The sequence below is a fragment of the Mesocricetus auratus genome, unplaced genomic scaffold (assembly GCF_017639785.1).
Source record: "Mesocricetus auratus isolate SY011 unplaced genomic scaffold, BCM_Maur_2.0 Super-Scaffold_100691, whole genome shotgun sequence".
NCBI classification, from domain to species: domain Eukaryota; kingdom Metazoa; phylum Chordata; class Mammalia; order Rodentia; family Cricetidae; genus Mesocricetus; species Mesocricetus auratus.
Window position 1 is genome coordinate 44,017,162 of NW_024429267.1, and position 21,251 is coordinate 44,038,412.

At 41.2% G+C, this 21,251-nt stretch overlaps 1 protein-coding gene across 3 annotated transcripts in view; it reads right to left on the reverse strand.

Annotated features, from left to right (window-relative positions):
* Positions 1-21,251, reverse strand: part of Col6a5 (collagen type VI alpha 5 chain) — a 104,416-nt gene that overhangs the window by 4,916 nt on the left and 78,249 nt on the right. For 2 of the 3 annotated variants that reach the window (XM_021229949.2, XM_040739796.1), the window contains exons 34-38: positions 19,078-19,171; positions 17,912-18,568; positions 14,908-14,998; positions 12,303-12,511; positions 1,200-1,886 (exon numbers count right to left, since the gene is read on the reverse strand). In XM_021229949.2, coding sequence (XP_021085608.2) covers positions 1,200-1,886; positions 12,303-12,511; positions 14,908-14,998; positions 17,912-18,568; positions 19,078-19,171 — 1,738 coding nt within the window. Of the gene's footprint in view, positions 1-1,199; positions 1,887-12,302; positions 12,512-13,315; positions 13,595-14,907; positions 14,999-17,911; positions 18,569-19,077; positions 19,172-21,251 lie in introns of those variants that run through there. The other variant, XM_040739797.1, reaches the window with a different exon arrangement.

Consider the following 21,251-nt stretch of genomic DNA (forward strand, 5'->3'; position numbering starts at 1 on the left):
TTCTCAGGGACTTAGCAAAGTCCATATGCTGGCATTGAAAGACTTTTTTCTTGCCAAGTCAATGAGATGCAGCAATAATTGAATTAAAAGTTCCCATGCTCTGTGATACAATTCAAGGACATCTCTGAATTCCTCCTGTTATCTATTTCTCCCTCACTCTACACCCCCAGAAATGGAGGTTCTTCCTAATAGACTCTGTTGGCTGTTGAAGTCATCTTCTCAATTTCTACCTTGCTGTTGAGAGAAGACATTGTTTTGACTCACTAGTAAATATATTGCCTAAAGTCCAGGACTCCTGACTCTAACATGAGTCCTGGGATTGTGTGTGTGCCAGAACCCCTAAAATTCAGAGAAGCCCTAGCAAGCTCCAAGCCACTGCAGATAAGCACACAGTATGGTTTTTGTTTCCTCCCTGATTCCCAGCATAGGACAGGACACGCTCAATGCTCTAAGAACTTGGACTATTTTCATACCTCTGCCTAAAAATTCGATGCTAAGGGTAGAAGCTACTTTCAGTGTGCCACAGTGGAAAGATGCCTTCCAAATCTCTATGCAGTTGCACTTAAGCTACATGTTTTGAACAGAGGCTCTAGAAAATATTTGTATCTATGAATCATAAGAATTTAAGTCAGTACAAAGGATGGTTAATAATAACAAGGTAGACCAGATGTCCTTGGAAAAGATGGAGGGGAAGTGGCAGTGGGGGTTTTATTTATTACAGTAGCACACTTTAAGGATTCAGTAACTAAAGTGTAGTTTAATAGAAAAGATTATAATCTTAGGGCCAGGATGTGTGGGGTTGTGTCTAGAATTTACCAGGCATTAATTATGAGCTTTTGAGCAATTTGTTTAATGTATTTTAACCTTAGTTTTTCCTTTATAGAAAATGAATTTGAGTTCTTCCCCTTGACGGGGCTATGCTGAAGACTAACTGATGTAGTCATTCAGAAACCCAAACACTTAGTAAATGTTCAGAAGTCAGGCTTAAAGAAAACCTTTCACCCATTAGAGAACCTCCTGCCTGGAAGTTTGGCAGCAGCAATGCCCAAAGTCAACAAGATTTTTCTCTGAGATTCTTCCACTGCCTCCTGTTCACACACCAGCACTCTCTACTAAAACAAGATGCATTTGACTACATAGGCTAATTAACTTCATGCAGAGACATCAATAAGGCAATAAGGGAGGTTTGAGAGACTTACGTCTGACTGAATGAACAAATGGCTTGACGAACTTAATGATATAGTCCAAATCTGGCTTGTGTGTCCGGCCAAGCTGGACTAAGTGATGATCCAGGGGTTGGCTTGCCAATTCTTCTAACTCTATGTCATTGTGTACAGGACCAAAGGAAAATACAAATATGGAGTAGCCTTGGCACTTGGCTCTCAGAGATGCATTCCTTAAGGCTTCTTTGTCTAAAGGGCTGGTTTCACCTGCAGATATTATAAAGATAACTTTGTTTTTCCTCAGGTTGGGGGTTCCTACAAAGACATTGTCAATTGTCCACTGAAGGGCATGGCCAATAAAAACATCTCCATTCAGTTGCTTAAGAGACTCTTGGAGGTGATATTTCATTTGGTGTACCCTGTTGTAAGTGACCAAATCAAATTCCAGGTAGGCTGGGCACTCTTCAGTGTTTGGCAGATAGTCTGGAGGAGAGTAGGTCAGGACAGCCACTCTATCTCCCAAGACAGAGGTCAGTGGATCTGGGGCAATGTGAAAGTAATCCAGTACTGAAGTTATAAGAGTTCTCACTTCCTTAAACTCATCATTTCCGACTCTTTGAGAAGTATCTATGAGGAAGGCCACATCCATGTAATATTCTTGAAGAGAAGCATCCTCCAGCTCATCAGGAAGACCCAGTTTTTTTCTGCTGTGATTTTCATGTTCTGCAACAGAATAGCTTGAGTCACCAATAGTGAAAGGGCTAACTTGAAATTCTGAGGCATGAATGTTAATATCTGGCATGGGGTGTCACTATTCTTAATTCCCATACCATGGCAGACATCATGAATCAATGTCATAGTAGATATCACTAATCAATCTCAGTACTTGTTCCCAGATGCATTCTTCAGATCTGTCTTTCCATAGCTCAGAGAGTTATTTCCATTTGACACATGTTGTCTCAAGGTTTTGTAAAAAAAGACTGATTTGACCCCAAATATCTTAATGCAAGAAAAGAAATACATGCCTACTTTAGTGCTTCCACGTGGTCACAAAGCCTACAGCACACATTTCCACCTACTAAATATTTAATTACAAGGAGTAAACACAAGAGAATGTACAGATGTCAAAGTTACAACTCATGTACTTGCATATGTGTGTAGATAAAGGGTTCCATAAAGCAACATCATGAGAGCAGGTATAAGTCAGTACTGACTTTAGAACCTTGCTGCTATAAAAGATATGGCATACTCTAAGACTTGGGTACTCTGAGTGGCCATCTGCAGTTATCAGCCCATGACAAGATAAGGAGCTCACACCATGACAGAGGTCAAACAGTAAGCACTGACTAGTTCAGTTTACATTAATTACTTTCTAGCAAAATTTTCTCAATGAAGAAAGTAATATTGCAATTTATATATTCTCTCTGTGTGTGCATGTGTGTATGTACACATGTATGTATGTGTGTACAAGTGTACTTGTTATGTACAGGCCTGTGGGGAGGCCAGAGATCAGAATTGGGTGTCTTCCTCTTAGAGACAGGGATTCTCATTGAGCCTGGCACTTACTTTTGCAGCTAGACTGGCTGACTTAAGAGCTCTGGGATCCACCTGTCTCCACCCCTGTTTTCCACCCCACCCCTAGGGTTACATCTGTGTGACGGTATGTACAGCTTTTATGTGAGTATTGGGATCTGACTCGGGTCCTAACGCTTGCAAGACAGGCATGCTGCCATTGCTCTGTCTCCCCACACCCCTCAGCTTATGTCCCAAGGCAAGCTATTATGCTGCATACCATCACTCCCAATGACACTGCTTTAAATGCATGGGCTTATGAAAGCTTTCTACACTCCTGGAAAGGAAGGCTGGCTGGGGAGATGGGGAGAACCATCAGCTCAGAAAGATGGGAAGTAAATGGTCAAGTCCTTTTCCTCTCTTGGAGAGGTGTGTTTGTAAGCATACTTAAACACTAAGTAGCTTTCTATCAGCAAAAGATGTGTTGGTTCCTATGTCTGCTCAACCTTTCACTAGACACTTGCACATTTAGTGCTTTGTTTAATCCTCCAAACAGTAAATGAACCAATAAAATTAGATTAATGCTATAAAATTCAATACAGAATACAACAAATACATGATCACCACAAGTGATTTTATTAATACTGGAAGTGCTTTACTAGATAGTTTCTGAATGTTCAATGAACCCTGCATTCTTGGAGGCAAATCCACACGACCCTTTTGTTTATTCTTGGATTTGACGTGATAAATCCCTTTTTAGAATGATTTTGTATCTATATTTATTAAGAATGGTAGTCTAGACTGGGTGTGGTGGTAAACTCCTTCAATCCCAACACTCAGGAGGCAAGCAGATCTCTATGAGTTCAAGGGCAGCCTCTCTACAAGGTGAGTCCCAGGCCAACCTGCCTAATGAGACCTTGTCTCACTCCTCCCCAAAGAAAAGAATGGAGGTCTACTGACTGGAGAAATGGCTCACTAGTTAAGAGCACTTATTGCTCTTGCAGAGGACACAGATTCAGTTCCCAGCACCCACATGATGGCACAGCCATCTCTAGAACTCCAGTTCCAGATAATCTGATACCCTCTTCTAAACTCCACAGGTACCAGGCACACACATTATGCACATACATACATGGAGACAAAATACACATACACATAAATAAATAAGTCTAATTTTTTTGAAAAATGAATGGTTGTATGTAGTTTTCATTCAATTTCTTTTTCTGGGTTTCGGTATCAGCATGATCTGACTTCAAAGAATGAGTTGGTAAATAGTATTTCCTCCTTAATTCTCTAGAAAAGTTTGTATAGAACTGAGCAATTGATGACTAGGTGGTAGTCTCATACCTTTAATCCCAGCATTGGGGAGGCAGAGGCAAGTAGATCTCAGAGTTCAAAGTCAGACTGATCTACAGAGGGAGTTGCAGGATAACCAGGGTTACACAGAAAAGTTCTGTATCAAAAACAAAGCAAAACAAAAACAATAAAGAATTGGTATTCATCATTCCTCAGAAGTTTCGTTGAGTTTATGGTGAAATTATGAGGTTTCCAGTACAAATTCAATAATTTTGACAAGCTAGTTGGTTATTTGTTCCTGAATGAACTGTGGTGGTTTTCATATTATAAGAAATCTGTGTCTAATTTATATACAAAAATGTCTTATTACATGTTACCATTTTAATAGCTGTAGAATATTGAAGATGCCTCCTTTCTCTTTGCTAACACTGATTATTTGTGTCCACTTTTCCTGGTGAGTCTGATTATAGCTTTATCAATTTTATTGATCTCAGAGATCTTTCTCTTGGCTTTAGTGATTTTTCTCATTTCTTGTTCATTGGGTCCTTAAATGTTATCACTTTCTTCTGCTCACTCTGGGATTGCTTGTCTGTTAGTTTCTGGCTCCTAGAGGTGGAAGTTGAGGTCGCTGACATGAAGCCTTTAATATGTACTGGTATAAGCATCTAATGTCAGAGTTAATTCATAATCGTGCTCTAGTGGGGTCTCAGGGTTTGGAATGTTGATTTCATCTTCATTCCCTGCAAAATGCTTTCTAATTTCTTCATCAACTTCCTCTTTGGCTGTGGATTATTTTAAAGTGTTTTATGGAGGTTTGGGGATTTTTCAAAAATCTTTCTGCTAATTATTTATGACTTTAGTTGTATTTGGGTCAGAAAATATTCTTGCTATGACTTGGATCCTTTTAAACTCTTGAGTGTTGTCCCACAGGCCACGGTACAGTCTATTTTGGCAAGTGTTGCATGAGCACTTAAAGAGAACTGTGCATTCTTCTCTGGGTGAAAGTGCTGCGTAGGTTATATTAGCTGGTAATGCTGCTAAAAATGTGCCTGGTTTCTATTTTTTCCACCAGAGAGTGGGACAGAATACAGAGGCTCACTAGTTTTTCATCATAATTATCTAAACTCTTTCTCATTTTGAGTAATTTCTATTGTTATATTTCAAGTGCACTACTATTTTTGTTATTTTGTCAAATCCAAGCTGCCTTCCCCTAACCTCCTATCTAGTACACTGTTCTTCCTAACACCATGGTACACATACACACACACACACACACACACACACACACACACATACACACACACACCATACTCTTGTGAGTATTATGGGAAGAGCATCTAGAGGTCTCTGGGGTTCTGTCTGTACATCTCTCTCCTCTGTCCCATGAACCTTGGATCTTGGTCTCCCTGGACTCTCAGACCTGTCTCACTGGGCTCATTTGAAATTCCTTCCACTCCACCATGACTTCAAAGCTCCCACATCAGGAGACTGAAGTAACTGTGCTGTTCACCTCATTTGTTTTTAATCTCCCTGTATCATCAACATCACTTCCTAAAGTTCATTGTTTAGCTATTGCTTCATGCATGGGTTCTTTCCTTTTCTGTTAGTGATGTTGGATTTGGTCCCTCTATTCTATCTAAGGAGGTTATGATATGAAAAACTGATCATCTTGTGGATGGTAGCTGGGGGGGTCACTTTCTTCTCCCAGAGCATAAAGAACTGGTCACACATGTACCAGGGTCTTAGAACATTTATAGTATATTTATAATAACCAACAGGATTTTGTACATTGTAAGCTTGTTGGAAATGTACAGGTCTGCCACTCCCCACCAAGAACCCAGTTTGAAGTTCTCATTAAACTTCTGGCCCAGATGGAAGTCCTGATTACACTACTAATCAGCAATGGACAAGTGAAGAGGATGACGTGTGTCTGTAAAACCCTTCAAGCCAGTGCTCCTTAGTGCACATCACCACCATCCATGGAGTTCTCAGCCAGGGAGTGTGAGAGACTCTACAGATGCTGGCATGGGTGCTTCTGTCTTTGGGAGTTTACAGTTCTGGATCTGACAAACTGTCACCTGTGTCATCAACAGAGGCTCTGTTTTCCAACCGTAGTTTTTCAGTTTTGTAATAGGGCCAACCAGCACATTTTTATAACCATAGAGGACGTGATTTCATAGATGTTGTGGTAGAAGAGAAAGGATTGGCTAACTAGGGTAGTGAAATGATTTCTATGCATGCCTAGAAATATCACTACTTTGCTTTCAGTTTTCTTTGTATAAATGAACTAAAATCTCATTTTCACCCAAGTACCTAGCAAAAAAAATCCTTTTCTAAAGAGACACAAACCACCTGCTAGAAAAATCTCTAAAAATAGGTTCCTTCTGTACTTATAAGATCTTCATGGCAATCAAAGAAACTAAATATAGATGACTATGCCTTGAAAACTAAAATTTAGTCCAACACAAGGTATGACTGTTCTATTTTGGGTCGAAATTAATGTTATTTGTGGAGACTTGGGCTTCAAAAATATTTCTCCTTTAAGAAGACCTGGAAGAAGCTTAAACAAAACATGCACACAGCTCACAGCAATGCTCTATATTCTCTCAAAGTGTTGACAGAGCTAAGAGCTTGCCTTCAGCTCCATGCTCAGTTACTTCTGTGGTTCAGTGAGTTGAAGGGTGTAGGAGGGAGAGTTGGCTCTCTATCATGCACAAGACTTGTATGGAATGAATGATATGGTCAGATTTCCAAGGAAGCATGCCCCCAGAGAGATTAGCCTAACTTTCCCCAAAGATGTGCACATAGAGCCAAGTGTTGGTGGGGGTGGGGAGAGAGTAGGCGTAGAGGGAAAATTTTGTGAGAAGGGAGAATCTTAGCTGCAAGAATCTGTTGGACTAGATCGGGTGTGCTGTGTCAGCACTGCTGTCTGCCATGACACTGGTGGGGATCACAAGACATTCATGAGTTACCTAAAGGGCTCTCTTGGAATTTAGCCAGTGCCAAGATTAGCCACAGGCTTTTCTTTTCTTTTCTCTTTTATTTCTTTTCATTTTTTAATTTTCTGAGGCAGGGTTTCTCTGTGTAGCCTTGGCTGTCCTGGAACCTACTTTGTACAACAGGCTGACCTCAAACTCACAGAGATCCACCTGCCTCTGCCTCCTGAGTGCTGGCATTAAAGGCTTGCATCACCACCTCCCAGCTTAGCCATGGGTTTTCATGGGTTTTTCATAGGCTATGTGTACAGTCAATGCTAATTTATGTATGGAGTTCAATTCATGTGAGCAATATCTGATATTTTTCTTTTAAAATTTTACCTTTGTGTGTGTGTGTGTGTGTGTGTGTGTGTGTGTGTGTGTGTCCATATACCACGTGCATGCCTGGTGCTCGCAGAGGCCAGAAGAGGGTGCAGGATCCCCTGGAACTGATGACTGTGAGGTGCTGAAAACCAAACCCAGGTCCTCTGAAAGAGCAGCCAGTATTTGAACCATCTCACCAGCTCTCTAGAGACCCCTACAGCTGGCGTTTTTCAAGGTCAACGTTTCTCAACACTCAGCCCTTAAGACTGACAGTGCTTTCTTTTCTGTCTCCACTTTCTGGTGCTAAATCGAGTATCCCAGCCACTTCAGGTCTGGTGTTCAGTTCCACACATATGTCTTCTCCCATCGAATCTTCCTTTTGGCACAAGAATGGGATTTTCATTACTCCCACTTCACATCTGAGCATACTGAAGCTTGGAGATGGCTAATGATTTATCCAAGAAACAAAAGAGCCCATAAGAAGTAGAGGCAGGATCTAATCCCAGATCTGTCTCATGCCTGACTCCCTCATAGGAATGAGTTAACAAACAGAAGGACAGGGCAGAAAGAGTTAAGCATACAATCACCACGTCAAGAAAGGACCAGAGGCCTGCTCTGAGGAAAGTCATCTCTGGTCCACTAGTATTCCTTCTGACAGACGCCACAGAGAATATTTTCTACTAAAAGTCATGATATAAATTAAATAAAATTTCCCTTCCTTTCCATACAATGGGCATTGTAGAGCACTGATTCTAGACAGAGTTTGCCCTTAATCCCAGCATTCAGGAGGCAGAGACAGACAAATATCTGTGAGTTCAAGGCCAGCCTGGTCTACAGAGCCTATTCCAGGACAACCAGGGCTACACAGAGAAGCCCTGTCTTGAAAAAAAAAGTTTGACTCTCATTTCTACCTGTTGATAATTCAGTGTCCCAGTTCTCCATGCTTCAGTTTCTCTGTATAAAATGCCATGCAAATATACTACAATCTCACAAGGTTCTGGAGGGGAAATGGAATCATTTCCACAGTTCACAAAATATCGAAGGTACTACACAAATTTAATCTTTAGCGGTAAACAACAAGGAAAATCCTAGGGTTACAAAGATCCTCCCTGTAATGGTAAATTCTGCAGAATTTTGATAAGAAAAAAAATGCAGCCTGGCAGAATAACTTACACACAGATGCACTCCCACAGGCCTGCAGAAACAGCAGTTCTGTTGTGTTTATGCATGCTTATCTGCAGAGGACTTGGCGGCACTGTCTGAATCTCTTCATTTCACACCAGAGCCCAGGGCTGTCCTCCCTTCTGCCTGGTGAGGTCACTGGTTAGGATTCTGGGACTGACTAGGAAGGCAGAGGGGCAGCACAGGGTGTACATAGCACAGGCTGTGCACATCACCAGGTGCCAAGGGGAAACAGAAAACCTTAAAATTCCTCGTGCCTTTCCCTGTGAGAACCTCTTCTCTTTTTGGCCCAAATAAGTAGAAATAACTGTTTAAGATATATTCTATTCTTGTCCCCAAAGACAGGACAAATGTTTCTTTTGGACTTAATTTTTCTAGGTGACTCTTAGATGGCTAGAATATCATTTATAAAACAAGAGTCAGTGGAAAGGACTAGTATACTAGGGAAAGCCTGGCTTCCTTTGAGGATTGCCACACCCAAAGCACCTGCAATCTTGCTCTTTGGTTCTAAGGATGTTATTCTGCGCTTTATGCTCCTAAATAGGTTTACTACAAGCAAGTTTTAAAAAATAAGTTAAAAATTTAAATACCAGAATTACACCACAATTATTTGAAAATAACTCTGCAAAATAATGGTGAAATTTATTTTCGAGTGTGGTAAATGAAAAGAGTCCACCATCTGTAAATGAAGAAATGCCCTCGCCAACCATATGGCACACATTGGTAAAAGTCAGCTCTTTGGTGCAGGTAATCAAGAGGTTGATGTGACAACAAAATGTCAACTAATTAACATTCCAGGGATGGTCCCGAAGCCAATTCTGTCATCCAATACAGATTTAGGTATAAGCACATGTATATTCAAGCTGAATATGAGACTGCAAAAAATTAGAATCAAACTACATGCTCATAAAGAGGTCAGCAGCTAAATATATTCATTCATTGAAGGGGGCCTCATAAGAGAGTTTGGAATAATCATTATATAGATTATAGCAATACAGACAGTATTAGACATAATAATATGTGAAAAACAGGGTACACAATTGAACAAGGCTACGAAAACCACACCAGATGCCAGAGTCACCCTGCAGTTGTGACAGGAAAAAGGGTTCCGGACATCACAGTTAAACCCTCAGAACCCACATGCTGTAAGGAAAGACAGCTCCTGTGAGCTGTCCTCTGACCTCCACATAGACAATGGCTATTGCAACACACACACACACTAAATAAAGAATTTACAAACATTTTAAATCCACTCCTTAAACTAGTGATTAAGTAGGTCTAGAACAGGCAGCAGGGAACTATGCAATTCTTAATGGTTAAGAGCACTGACTCTCCTTCGAGCCTCTCCATTCAAGGACAGAAAGGTCAGCCATCAGCTGCAGGAACTGTATTATAATTGAGCAATAAACATGGCATATGGAGATACTCATCAAAGTTATTAACTAATTTGTACCATGCATCTGGAACTTATCAAGGCTCATCTCTCAGTGACTAAAGGTTTGGAATCACAACGGACTCTCAAAGGACAGCACATTACATGGAAAGTTCTTAGCAGTTTTGGCAACTGGCTACACAGGATTTGAGAGAAGGGAGGGGAGGGGAGAGGATTGCAGGAGAAGAAAAGAGGAGGGGAGGGGAGAGGAGAGGAGAGGCAAGAGGAAAGGAGAAGAGAGGGAAGGGGAGGGGAGAGGAGGGGAGTGAAGGGGAGAGGAGAGGAGAGGAGGGGAGGGGAGGGGAGAGGAGAGGCAAGAGGAGAGGAGAAGAGAGGAGAGGGGAGAGGAAAGGGGAGGAGAGGAGAGGAGAGCGGAGAGGAGAGGAGAGGAGAGGAGAGGGGAGGGGAGGAGAGGAGAGGGGAGAGGAGGAGAGGGGAAGGGAGGAAAGAAGAGAGGAGAGGAGAGGAGAGGAGAGGGGAGGGGAGGAGAGGGGAGGGGAGGAGAGGGGAGGGGAGGAGAGGGGAAGAGAGGGGAGGAGAGGAGAGGAGAGGAGAGGAGAGGAGAGGAGAGGAGAGGAGAGGAGAGGAGAGGAGAGGAGAGGAGAGGAGAGGAGGAGGACACCGAGACAGCGTCAGAGAGACAGAGAGGGAATATGACTTGAGACTGACTTATTTATGAGATAAAGATGTAAACATATCAACCCCAGGTTGAAACACTATCCCCAGGCTATCACAACCTATACAGTCCTCCATGGGAATTCCCCACATGCCTCAGAATGGTTGGGTACTGTTTACTTTTTATTCTTCTGATAGAGATATGAACAGGTATTTCTTCAACCAACTGAACCTCACAATGGCTGCAGGTGTCTAGATTTTTCAGACATCTGGACAGTCAACTGAAAACCCTTTCTTTCCTTCTTGAATCACTATCATCATGTCAGTATGATGGCCACAATGATGCTTCCGTCTCCCTCTCTCATCTGCTTTCCATGATCCACTTCCAAGACTTGGAAATGTTCACCTCGAACAAAGGCTCCACAAATGACAATTTACCACTCTAACACTCTGCCAAAATGCATTTTATTTTTGTATATAAGCCAGACAAGAATGGATTCCTATGCCTTGAGGACAACTGCAATCCCCACACCATTAAATGAACAAACAAAACCAACAATATCCATTAAAAAGAGCAGGAATATAATTCTCATGTTCAGACTATGCCTACATAAGAGTTTGAAACTGTTTTAATGAAATCACATACAGGCTAATACATAGGCATCACAGGATAACACACACATGTTTATTGTGGCTCTTCCTTTTAAAACTAATACACCTTATTTCTTCAACTAATAATTGATTGACTTAATAATTCTTCACTGTAGATTTCACAAAACCCAGTTTGGCTATTTTAAAAATAAAGTTCAAATGCTTATATTTATGAAATACTTATGGGGACATGAATTTTAAATCCAAGTAAAGGAAGAGCTATCCAAGAAGCTGCCAAGAATCAACATTGTAGTGTGACATTCATCTTTTTTCTTTTGTGTTTTCATATTCCCACAAATATAATACATTGGGTACAATACTTAAAATGCCAACATTCTGGCCAAATGATGATTTTGGAAGATTCTAAATACATAATTTGAATGGCTGAGGAGTCTGCTTTAAAAAATCACAATTTTTATTTTGAAAATGTATTTTTTTTCTTTTGTGTGTATGGGCATTTTGCTTGCATGTATGTCTGTGCATCATGTGTGTACAGTGCATGCAGATGCCGGGAGAGGGCATCCGATTCCCTGAAACTGGAATTACAGTGGCTGTGAGCTGCCATGTGGGTGCAAAGAATAAAACTCAGGTCCTTTGCAAGAGCAACACGTGCTCCCTGTCACTGAGTCATCTCTCAAATGAAAATACAGGTAACCATATCTTATGTGCTTCTCATCTTACCTATCAGCTTGTTTTAAACTATTCAATCTTGACATTAAAATATTGAGAGTAATCTATGGGGGACTTTCACACTCTTGTCATTTCTGGGTGTCTTGAAAATGAAACAAACCTTCTAATGTAAAGACAGATTCTGGGGCAATGTCCAGGCCAAGTTTACAGGTGTTTTGATCTATTCTTTGGTCTGATATTCTCTATACATTTTTTATTTTGTATCAAAGCAACCTTCTAAATTGTGTACTCTAAAGACTCCTTAAATTTCTCTAGGTGCATCATGGACTTTTCTGAGAGTTTACATCCGTGATTCTCTTAGCAGCGACTGTCATCTGCTGTTGGAAGAATAATAGCCACTGGACCCACCATCCTGAATTAGGACCCAAAATTGCTTCCAATACCAGCCTTAACTTATTTAATTCTCTACTAGACAAGCCTCATGATGACTTAAAACATTACATCATTGGTTCATGTTCTTACCAGAAGGGGGGTTTGCCATTGCTGTAGACCCCTGATGGTTTCCATAGTGACTCACTAGCGTGTGTGGCTCTGGCATTTGGTTTGGAATGTAAACCAAATGGTCACCCCCATGATCCTCGAGCATGAAAGACGAGTCCTTCCCAGAAGTCAGCTCTTGACTAAGAAGGCTGCTCTTGCTTGCAGAAAACTCATGCAGTTTAGCAGCCAGTCTAGATGCAAATACAATATCCAAAAATTTTAGTATGGCTCTTTAATTGCTTATTAAAGAAACTGGGCTGATAGCTCCATTGGGAAAGTGCTCGGCTTGCAAGCATTAAGACTTGTGTTTGATCCCAAGAACCCATGATGAAAAAGATGACCATAGTGGTGTCTTCTTGGAATGCAAGCACTAGGAGGGAAACATGAGTGGGTCCCTGGGGCTCTCTGGCTAGCTAGCACAGCCTACTTAGTGAGTTCTAGGCCAGTGAGAGACCCTGACTCAGAAACAAAACCAAAAACCAAGGCAGATGATACCTGAGGCACAACAACCAAGGTTGTCTTCTGGCCCTACCACACACACATGTACACACTCGTACATATATGTGTGCACCCACACATGTGATCAAATGTATGCACACACATATATACACAGAAAATAAAAATGGGTGGTAAAAATTCTAAATTAATTTCAATGAAATAATTCATCTCCATTTAACTTCCTTTTCCTCATGTTCACTTATGACCTATAAAGTATTCCTTTGGAATAATCCAAGTCTTATTTGCATAGAGTTCTCAATAAATGATGAGGAAATCATTCATCAATTAGCCACTGGAAAAACCTTGTTACACCTCAGACTGATATCAATTATTATACAAAATGGATGTTTAATGAACTAAGCCTTGCTCCGAGAGGAATAAGGTTACAGGGAGACTCTTGAAATGGGGCCAGCACTTATATTGACAGTTTGAGTTCTTTGTTATATTTTAGAATTATGTTTTTATTCAGATGATAACAGAAAACAAATATAAACATATTCTTGATAACATCATTTTATTTCAATACTTGTGGTTGTGTCTAATACTGGTGTTGGGTATGATTTAGTTGTGGGGCAGAACAAATAGATGTAACATATGAAACAATGTTGTTCACAGCCCACAATGACCAAATGAGATCATGACACATGGCATGGATGATGGTCTTGTACTTGTGTGTGTGGATTCATGGTGAGAACACAGACTGTCATGCAACAACAGAGGCCAGGAGCATCTGCAGCATGTGCCAAATCACATCTTTTTGGTCTTCAAAATCTCAGCTTCAGAAAAAAAAACAAAATCATTCATCACATGAAGTTAGCATGGGACTGTTTTTGTTGATGGTTTAGACTTTATGTATAAATTTGTTTGGGCTTAATAGTTAAGAATCACAAATGTCACAGGATTTCCAGGGAGGCTTGTGTTCGTACATGTTCAAGTAACAATGTCTGCAGCCCTATTTAAAATAGTCTGTGACTTATTCAAGGAGAGTCACCCTACTTTACACTAATGTTGTCTTTCCCAGGGGTTGGCTGTTGGACACATCCTTGCTAAACTACCAAATAAATGGAATCTGACATTAGAGGAGTATGCACCTGCATGAATTCTATTTGTTTCTGGGTACTTAGAAGAAGCTGTGTCTTCTCTGAGAATTTACCTTGTTTAATGCAATCTGAGATAAGGAGTAAGTAACTATGGACCAAGACCAGCTATAGCGAGGGATCCAAGCTCAGTGGAGCTCCAGCTAAAATCAGCAGATAGGGGCTATTCTCACAGTATTTGAGTGGCTAGAGTCAGCCAATTAATTGTTATTTTTTACTGAAGACACAACATTCATGAGAGTGTTGGCACGTGCTATTGTACTGAAATCTTCTGTGGGATGCTTTGAGGTTGGAACAGTAACTGAGAGGCAGGCCTAGACTTAGTGAGATGAAACACTGGGGTTAGCTGCCATAGTGCCTTAGCAGAAGTATAAAAGAGCACTGTCTGTTGACATTTTTTTTATGTAGCCCAGATTGGTCTTAAACTCACAATTCCCCTGCCTCTGCTTCCAGAGAACTGGGGTTACAGGAGTACAACACCATACCCAGTTAAGGTCGTGGATTTTGAGCAGGGTATGGCGTGAATATCAGTTTCAAAGAGAGGGACATTTGAATCAGGACCACGAAGTGTGAATGGACCTTACAATAATGAATGGGATCCCAGGCTGCTGACCAGAAACCAGCTGACCACAAGGCGCACACCAGCCCAGTGCAAGCAAAACTCAGGGACTCAAGAAAGGGAGGCTCTGGGCAGTGAGGTCAAGGATAACCTGTGAAGTTTGTTGCTGTTGTTGTTTCAGGAGTATAATAAAGTCATTCCTTTAAAGGCAATATTTGATGAAATTTATGATGTTATTTTAAAAAACCACACATAAAAAGCTTCAGACAGGAAAGCGTGCTGGACACACAGCTGCTGTGGAAAGTGGAATCCATGAAGAGCCTCTACCTCAGAGACCTTGTTAACTCCCTTTGCCTAATGACCTGCCATGGCCACTTGCACACCCACCAGTCAATTAGCAGGAACTTGCCAATACAAGTGCTCTGCTACCCACCGGAGGCTGCGGCCCTGCACATCTCCCCTCTCTGAATGGATGCTCCTGCAGTCTTCCTCCAGCATCTGCGGTGGGTACTGATTGAATCCACCTATAGAGAGAACAAAGTTACAGTTGGATTTCAAACCTAGAAATTGGGTTTTCTGGGCAATGAGAAAACAAACAGAAATCCCCTCCCAAAGCAATAAATGTTAGTAACAGATTTCAAGAAAATTTGGCTGGGGTGAAAATGGAAAACACTGATAACTTTAGAAATGACATTCACAACTTGAGCTTCAGAGGGTTTCAGCAGCCAAAAGAATTACTAGAATCATGGGAAAGTGCTCAAGGTGTTCAGGAAAGGCTTAATTGTGATGCAGGGACACATGTGTGCTACATACCTGTGCTAACACAATCTGAGAGACAATCTATCCTGATTCTCTACGGCCTTTCCTCCCAGACTTAAACTACTAGCTCAAACATAGAAAAGACTGTGTCTTATTACATGATACTATTTCTTTGCTTCTGCACCAATAAATGCTGATTTCCTACGAGAAAAGGAGTCGCAGGAAGGACTTTAACTTACTGACAACACAATCCATCTCGTTAATCTCTTTCTGTACTGCCTGTAAGCTGCACAGTACTGTGGTCTATAATTTTCCCTCTCATTCAGGAAAACAAATTTTAATGAAACAAGGCTCTTGGTTATTGAAGAGCTGAGGCTCTAAGAAAGCATCTCGAAGGTAGTTTTGTTTCTCTGACTCTGGGATACACTTTTTTTCTCTATTTGTCTAGAATGAGAATATGTCTCTGATCAATTCCATTTGCCAATGGCTATTGGTGGAAGGAGGAACCATGACACAGCTGTTACCTCTGTTTACAGAAAAGTAAAAATGCACACAACTGGGGCTAGTACTTTGGGGGAAAGTTCTCAAAGGACCGGAAGATGCAAGAGCAGTCATTTAACTCTAACAGATGAAATGGGTTCAGGAAGTCAGGGAAGGTGGGAGTCAATGTAAGTCAGATTTGCTCAATTGCAAAGCCACTGTCCAGTCCGGCAGAACCAGATCCCAGGTGTTTTAAGTCTATTAAAATCACTACATTGTTAGCTATCTGGATGGCACAAAGGATAGCACTGTGTGGGAAACAATGGACAGCCATGCCTCTGGTCAAGAAGCTAAAATTCTAAATGTTAAGTGTTTGCAAGAGTCTCTTTCATCTGAGAAGTTGTTTGGGCATGACCTGGCAGTCTGCTGCCCAGGTGTTCCTCTCATGCATGTGCCAGAATGACATATGGTAGTGTACATCTGAAAAAATTACTATAAAATAAAAATTTCAAATACAATGGAAGGGTTGGTATCAAAATTGATTTGGAATCATTGTTTCAATTCATCTTTATGGCATTCGAATGAGACCATGCTATGTTTAAAGGCAATAGTCCAGCATTCCCAAGAGGGTGGGTAGTGAGTTCAACAGTTGAATATGAGTCATAGGTGACAGGCAGAGGCCTCCTTACAATGAAGAATATATATTCCTGTTGTGGGACATTCCCTCAACACCAGGGAGACAGGATGTCAACCTTGCTCTAAACCTGACAGAGTCCCACAAAGAACAGGCTTGGCTCCATTTTGAGGAATCTTCCAGAAGACAGTGCGATGGTTTCTGTAAATGTTCCGGAGAAGTCCATGAGATTAAGACTTTGTATCTAGGACAGAGTTGTTGGGAGATAACCTCCTCTTTAGGAGGTAGGCCTAATGGGACGTCCCTAGGTCATTGGTGTGTACCCCTTCCCTTCTCCTTCCTAGTTTCTTATGGAAGCAAATTTGTTCTCCCCACAACCCAAGCCATGAGATGCCAAAGGCACAAAGAACCAGGCTACCTGACTCTGGACAGTAAACTGCACAAGCATGATCAAAGCCAAACCTATCCTCTTTGTAAGTTAATTGGGTATTAGGCAGACTAACACAAAGGCTCCTCAACTTAACTTCTTGATACCTGGTGACTGAGGCTTGTTTTGTTTTGTTGGGGGTGCTGCAGTCTATGTAGAATGTTAATAACATCTCTAGCTTTTACCTACTTGACATGAATAACACTTGAAAATTATGAGAATCAGATCAGAAAACTCTCCGGGACATTTCCAGCTATCTCCTGGGACACACACACACACACAGAGAAAGAGAGAGAGAGAGAGAGAGAGAGATAGAGAGAGAGAGAGAGAGAGAGAGAGAGAGAGAGAGAGAGAGAGAACTTTTTCTTCGGGGGAGTGTTTTCTTACACCATTCGTGGTAGAGGACGAGGTGCTATTTCTAACTCTTGGCTGACTAACACTGTTACTCTCTATCATTTCTGATGACACGGAGTCCACTGATCATGCACTTGAATGCTCCAGCAATCATTGTTAAATTCCTTTAAAAGCTTTACAGTGCTTACTCTTGATTTTTGAACTTAACGCTCACAGGTCACTCTGTGGGCTGGCCAGTATTCAAAAGGTAATGCATTGCTGCACACAGGACTGCAGTCATGCTTCTTAAAGTGTGATCTGTGACCCACAACACTGGCATTACCCCGGTGCCTGTGAGGCACAGTCCCAGGCTCTACCATAACCCTGCCAAACAGGAAGCTGCCTCCAGGTTTTTAGGATTCCTGTGGGACATGACTGGGTCATCATATTCTCGAGCTCTCCACTGTGTGCCAAGATTGAAAAATAAACCCATTTAAATGTTCAAACCATACTTTCTAAGAGCTGTTAGGACATTTCTAGGCTGAACAAATACAGAAGACCACCAGTCACTGTGTGATTTCTACTGCACAGAGTTTGGCAAGAGATGTTCTACCATACTAAGGTCTCACCATCTTACATCCAAGGCATAAGCAAGATACATTCAGGATATGTCCTACCTTTGACCCCGGTCACTACCTAATTTATGTATTTGGATTCATTATAGACTGCATGATATTGATCTTAGGTTATCAATACTACTACTAAATACTACTCCAAAAGGAAAGTAACCAAATAATGACTTACGTCGGACAAAGTATACAAATGGCTTCAGAAACTTCACAATATAATTCAAATCTGGCTTGTACATTCTCCCAAGCTGTATCAGATGGTGATCATGTGGGTAGCTAGCTAATTGTTCCATCTCACTGCTTTGTGTGGAGCCCAGAGAAACCACAAATATGACGTAGCCTTGACATTTGGCCCTCAAAGCCACTGTCTTCACAAACTCCTTCTCCTCACGATTCTCGCCAGCGGAAACCACAATGATGACCTTGTGTTTTCTTGGGTTGGGAGTTCCTGGGAAGAGACCCTCCATGGCCCACTGTAGGCCAAGGCCGATGGCAGCATCTCCATTTAGTTGTTGGAGGGAAGTGTGGATGTAGTTCTTCATGATGGATTGGTTGCCATAGGTTGTAAACTCAAACTCTGTTTTCACCCTGCTCCTCTTTCTGGAATTCTCTGAGGGAGAATAGCTCAGCAAAGCAATCCTGTCACCAGAGTCTGAGGCTGAAGGGTTTGAAGTGATGTGGAAGTTGTCGATCACTGAGCTCACCAATGTTTTCATGGCCTGGAAGTCATCATTGGCTATATTACGGGAATTGTCTAAGAGGAACGCTACATCCATGTATGAATTTTCAGGAACAAAAGTCTCTTCTGCACAAGTATTTGAAAAACATTTGTCTGAAAACACACAGAGAAATACATCATGGGATGAGTGTTAGCATAAGACACAGAGAGTTTTTAAAAATTAGTGATCATATCAATACTTCTTCTATTTCACATCATTTAAATTAACAAGAATTAGTCAATGCCCCAGTAATATTGTGGCAACTCGTAAGTTACATCACAGGGTCTACGGTGAAAACAGATTTAGGTAGTGTGTGCCTCTAAAGTCCACAACCATGTCCAAACTCATGGAGAATGTGTTTTCAGTAGTTCAGAGGCTCTCAATACAAAGTACAGCACTATCTTAGGAAAGACTACAGCCGTCAGGCAATTTTCAAAGCCAGATTTCAGATGCTACAGAAACTCTATAAACATTAGAGGTTGGAGTTCTGACAGTGCATTTTCTAAAAACTAAAAATAGAACCTATCATCATAAACAGAAATCTCCCACAAAATCCCAGTTCAATACCTCCCTGGGAAGGCATTAAGCCTCCTGCACAGTTAACCTTTCCCAACGGCCTTACCATAGCAAAGTGTGCAGCGCCGAAGCCTTTCCAGGGGCTCATAATTCCCTACTGGGGGAACTGGAATCACCTGAAATGTCCCAGTGTCATCAAACTGCATTGACAAAAAAGAAGCAAATGCTGTTTGTACACCTTAAGCCTTTACTGGGAAATTATTAAGTGTTCATCATGGGTAAAAGCTTGAAAAATGCCTACTATAACTATTACTTTGCATTGTAATCCTTTGCTTTATTCAGTACCATACACACACGCACACGTCATCAGCATCCTTATTTCATGATAAAGATTTCTTTTTAATGAATTTAGATGATTTGTCTGAATGTCTGTCTATATACTGCATGCATGCATGATGCCCTTGGGGTCCCTAGATGGAATTACAAATGGTTGTGAGTTATCACATGGATTCTGGAAATCAAACACAGGTCCTCTGAAAGAGCAGAATGTTCTCTTAACTGACAAACCCTCTCTCTAGCCCCAGCCATAACATCTCTTGTTTCTATGACTGCAACTGGGGGCTAATTTTAACATGTTTCTATGTGCCACATGATTGAATATATATACCACCAGCTTATAAAATTTGGACCCTTCAGAAAATTTTCATTTGTAGGTTTCCATCAGTTACTTTAAGCATTGATACCAGAGCAATTTCTACTACACTCCATCAAAAAGGTTCATCCTCCTGAAATCACATGGACCTTTCCAATAATAAACTCCAATGAAGTCTATTTTAAATGGCGATAGACTGAAGACATTGTGCTTATTCAAAATGCTTACTTGTAACTCCTCAATCCTCCATAGTGTCTCCTATGATTACCTGTAGGCAGACTTTTCTGTCCTTCCAGCCACCCCTCCAATAACCATACAGAGACTTAATATTTATTATAAAATCTTGGCTAATAGCTTATGCTTGTTACTAACTAGCTCTTACAACTTAAATTAACCCACATTTCCTATCTACCCTCAGCCATATGATAGTACCCTCTTTCAGCTTCTCTTGTTCATCTCCTGCTTTATCTGCATCTAACTTGTGACTCTCCTGACCCCACCCTCCTTCTTCCCAGCATTCTCTCTGCCCCCAACATCCTGCCTAGCTATCAGCCTAGCAGCTTTTTAATTAACAATGAGAGCAACACATCTTCACGGTGTACAGAAGATTTAATCCACAGCATCTACCCTCATTCTCTTTCTATTTCTTGATTACTGTTTTGTTTTAATGTTCATTGAATTGAGCAATATGCAACACTCATTCATTAATTCATTGAGTCGATACCGAATTTAGGGACATTTGATTTTATGGTCTCATGCGAAGCAGATGCCATTATCCCTCAACCTACATCAAAGTTCAGGGTTGTTTCCCCCCCCCCCCTCAGATCACAGAAGGGTCAGAAAAGCCACACCCTCAGCCTTTCTGTAAAGTGCTGTGTATCTTTACATGAAATGCAATCATTTCAGCCTTGGGATGAAAGTTGGATGTTATTCCTCTCTTCTGAACTTGGACATTTGGGCGTTACTCCACAGCTGACCATTTTGGTCCCACATCTGAAGACTACATGCTCACTCGGTGAAGCAAGGAAATTGATTCACAGAAGTGAACCACACACTTTGTATCCATTTATTCATGCATCCAACATATATGGATTGTATTCAACTCATATGCATTGGATGCCAACAATGTTACAGGAATAGTATTAATATTAGGGATATTGAAATAAACAGAACAGATAAAAAACACCTTTGCATTATGCTCTAGTGGGTTAGGCCTATCATAAACATCAAAATAAATAAATTATCTAATATATTGACAGGTGACCATTTCCCTTTAAAACAGAGTAGAATAGTGAGGATGGAAAAGGCTAGGTACCACTTAAATGAAGTTCAGCTAGAAAGTGAGAGACAAGAGAAACTGAGAAGGGGCTGCCCGTGAGTAAGAGAACGCCAGGAGGATGAGATGCTGTGGAAGATGACCTTCTGAGTAACACTCACTACCATCTTAATCAGAACAGCTGTGATGACTCACAAGCTACTCTCCACAAGGCTGGATCTGTTGGCCTTCCTCATAGGAGGAGAAGGAGGGAGGGAGGAAGGAGGAGGGTCATTAGACTCTCACCAGAGATTCCAGACACTTCTGCCCTCATTACCTACCCTAGTTGAGTGTAATTCTGCCCCGGCTGCTT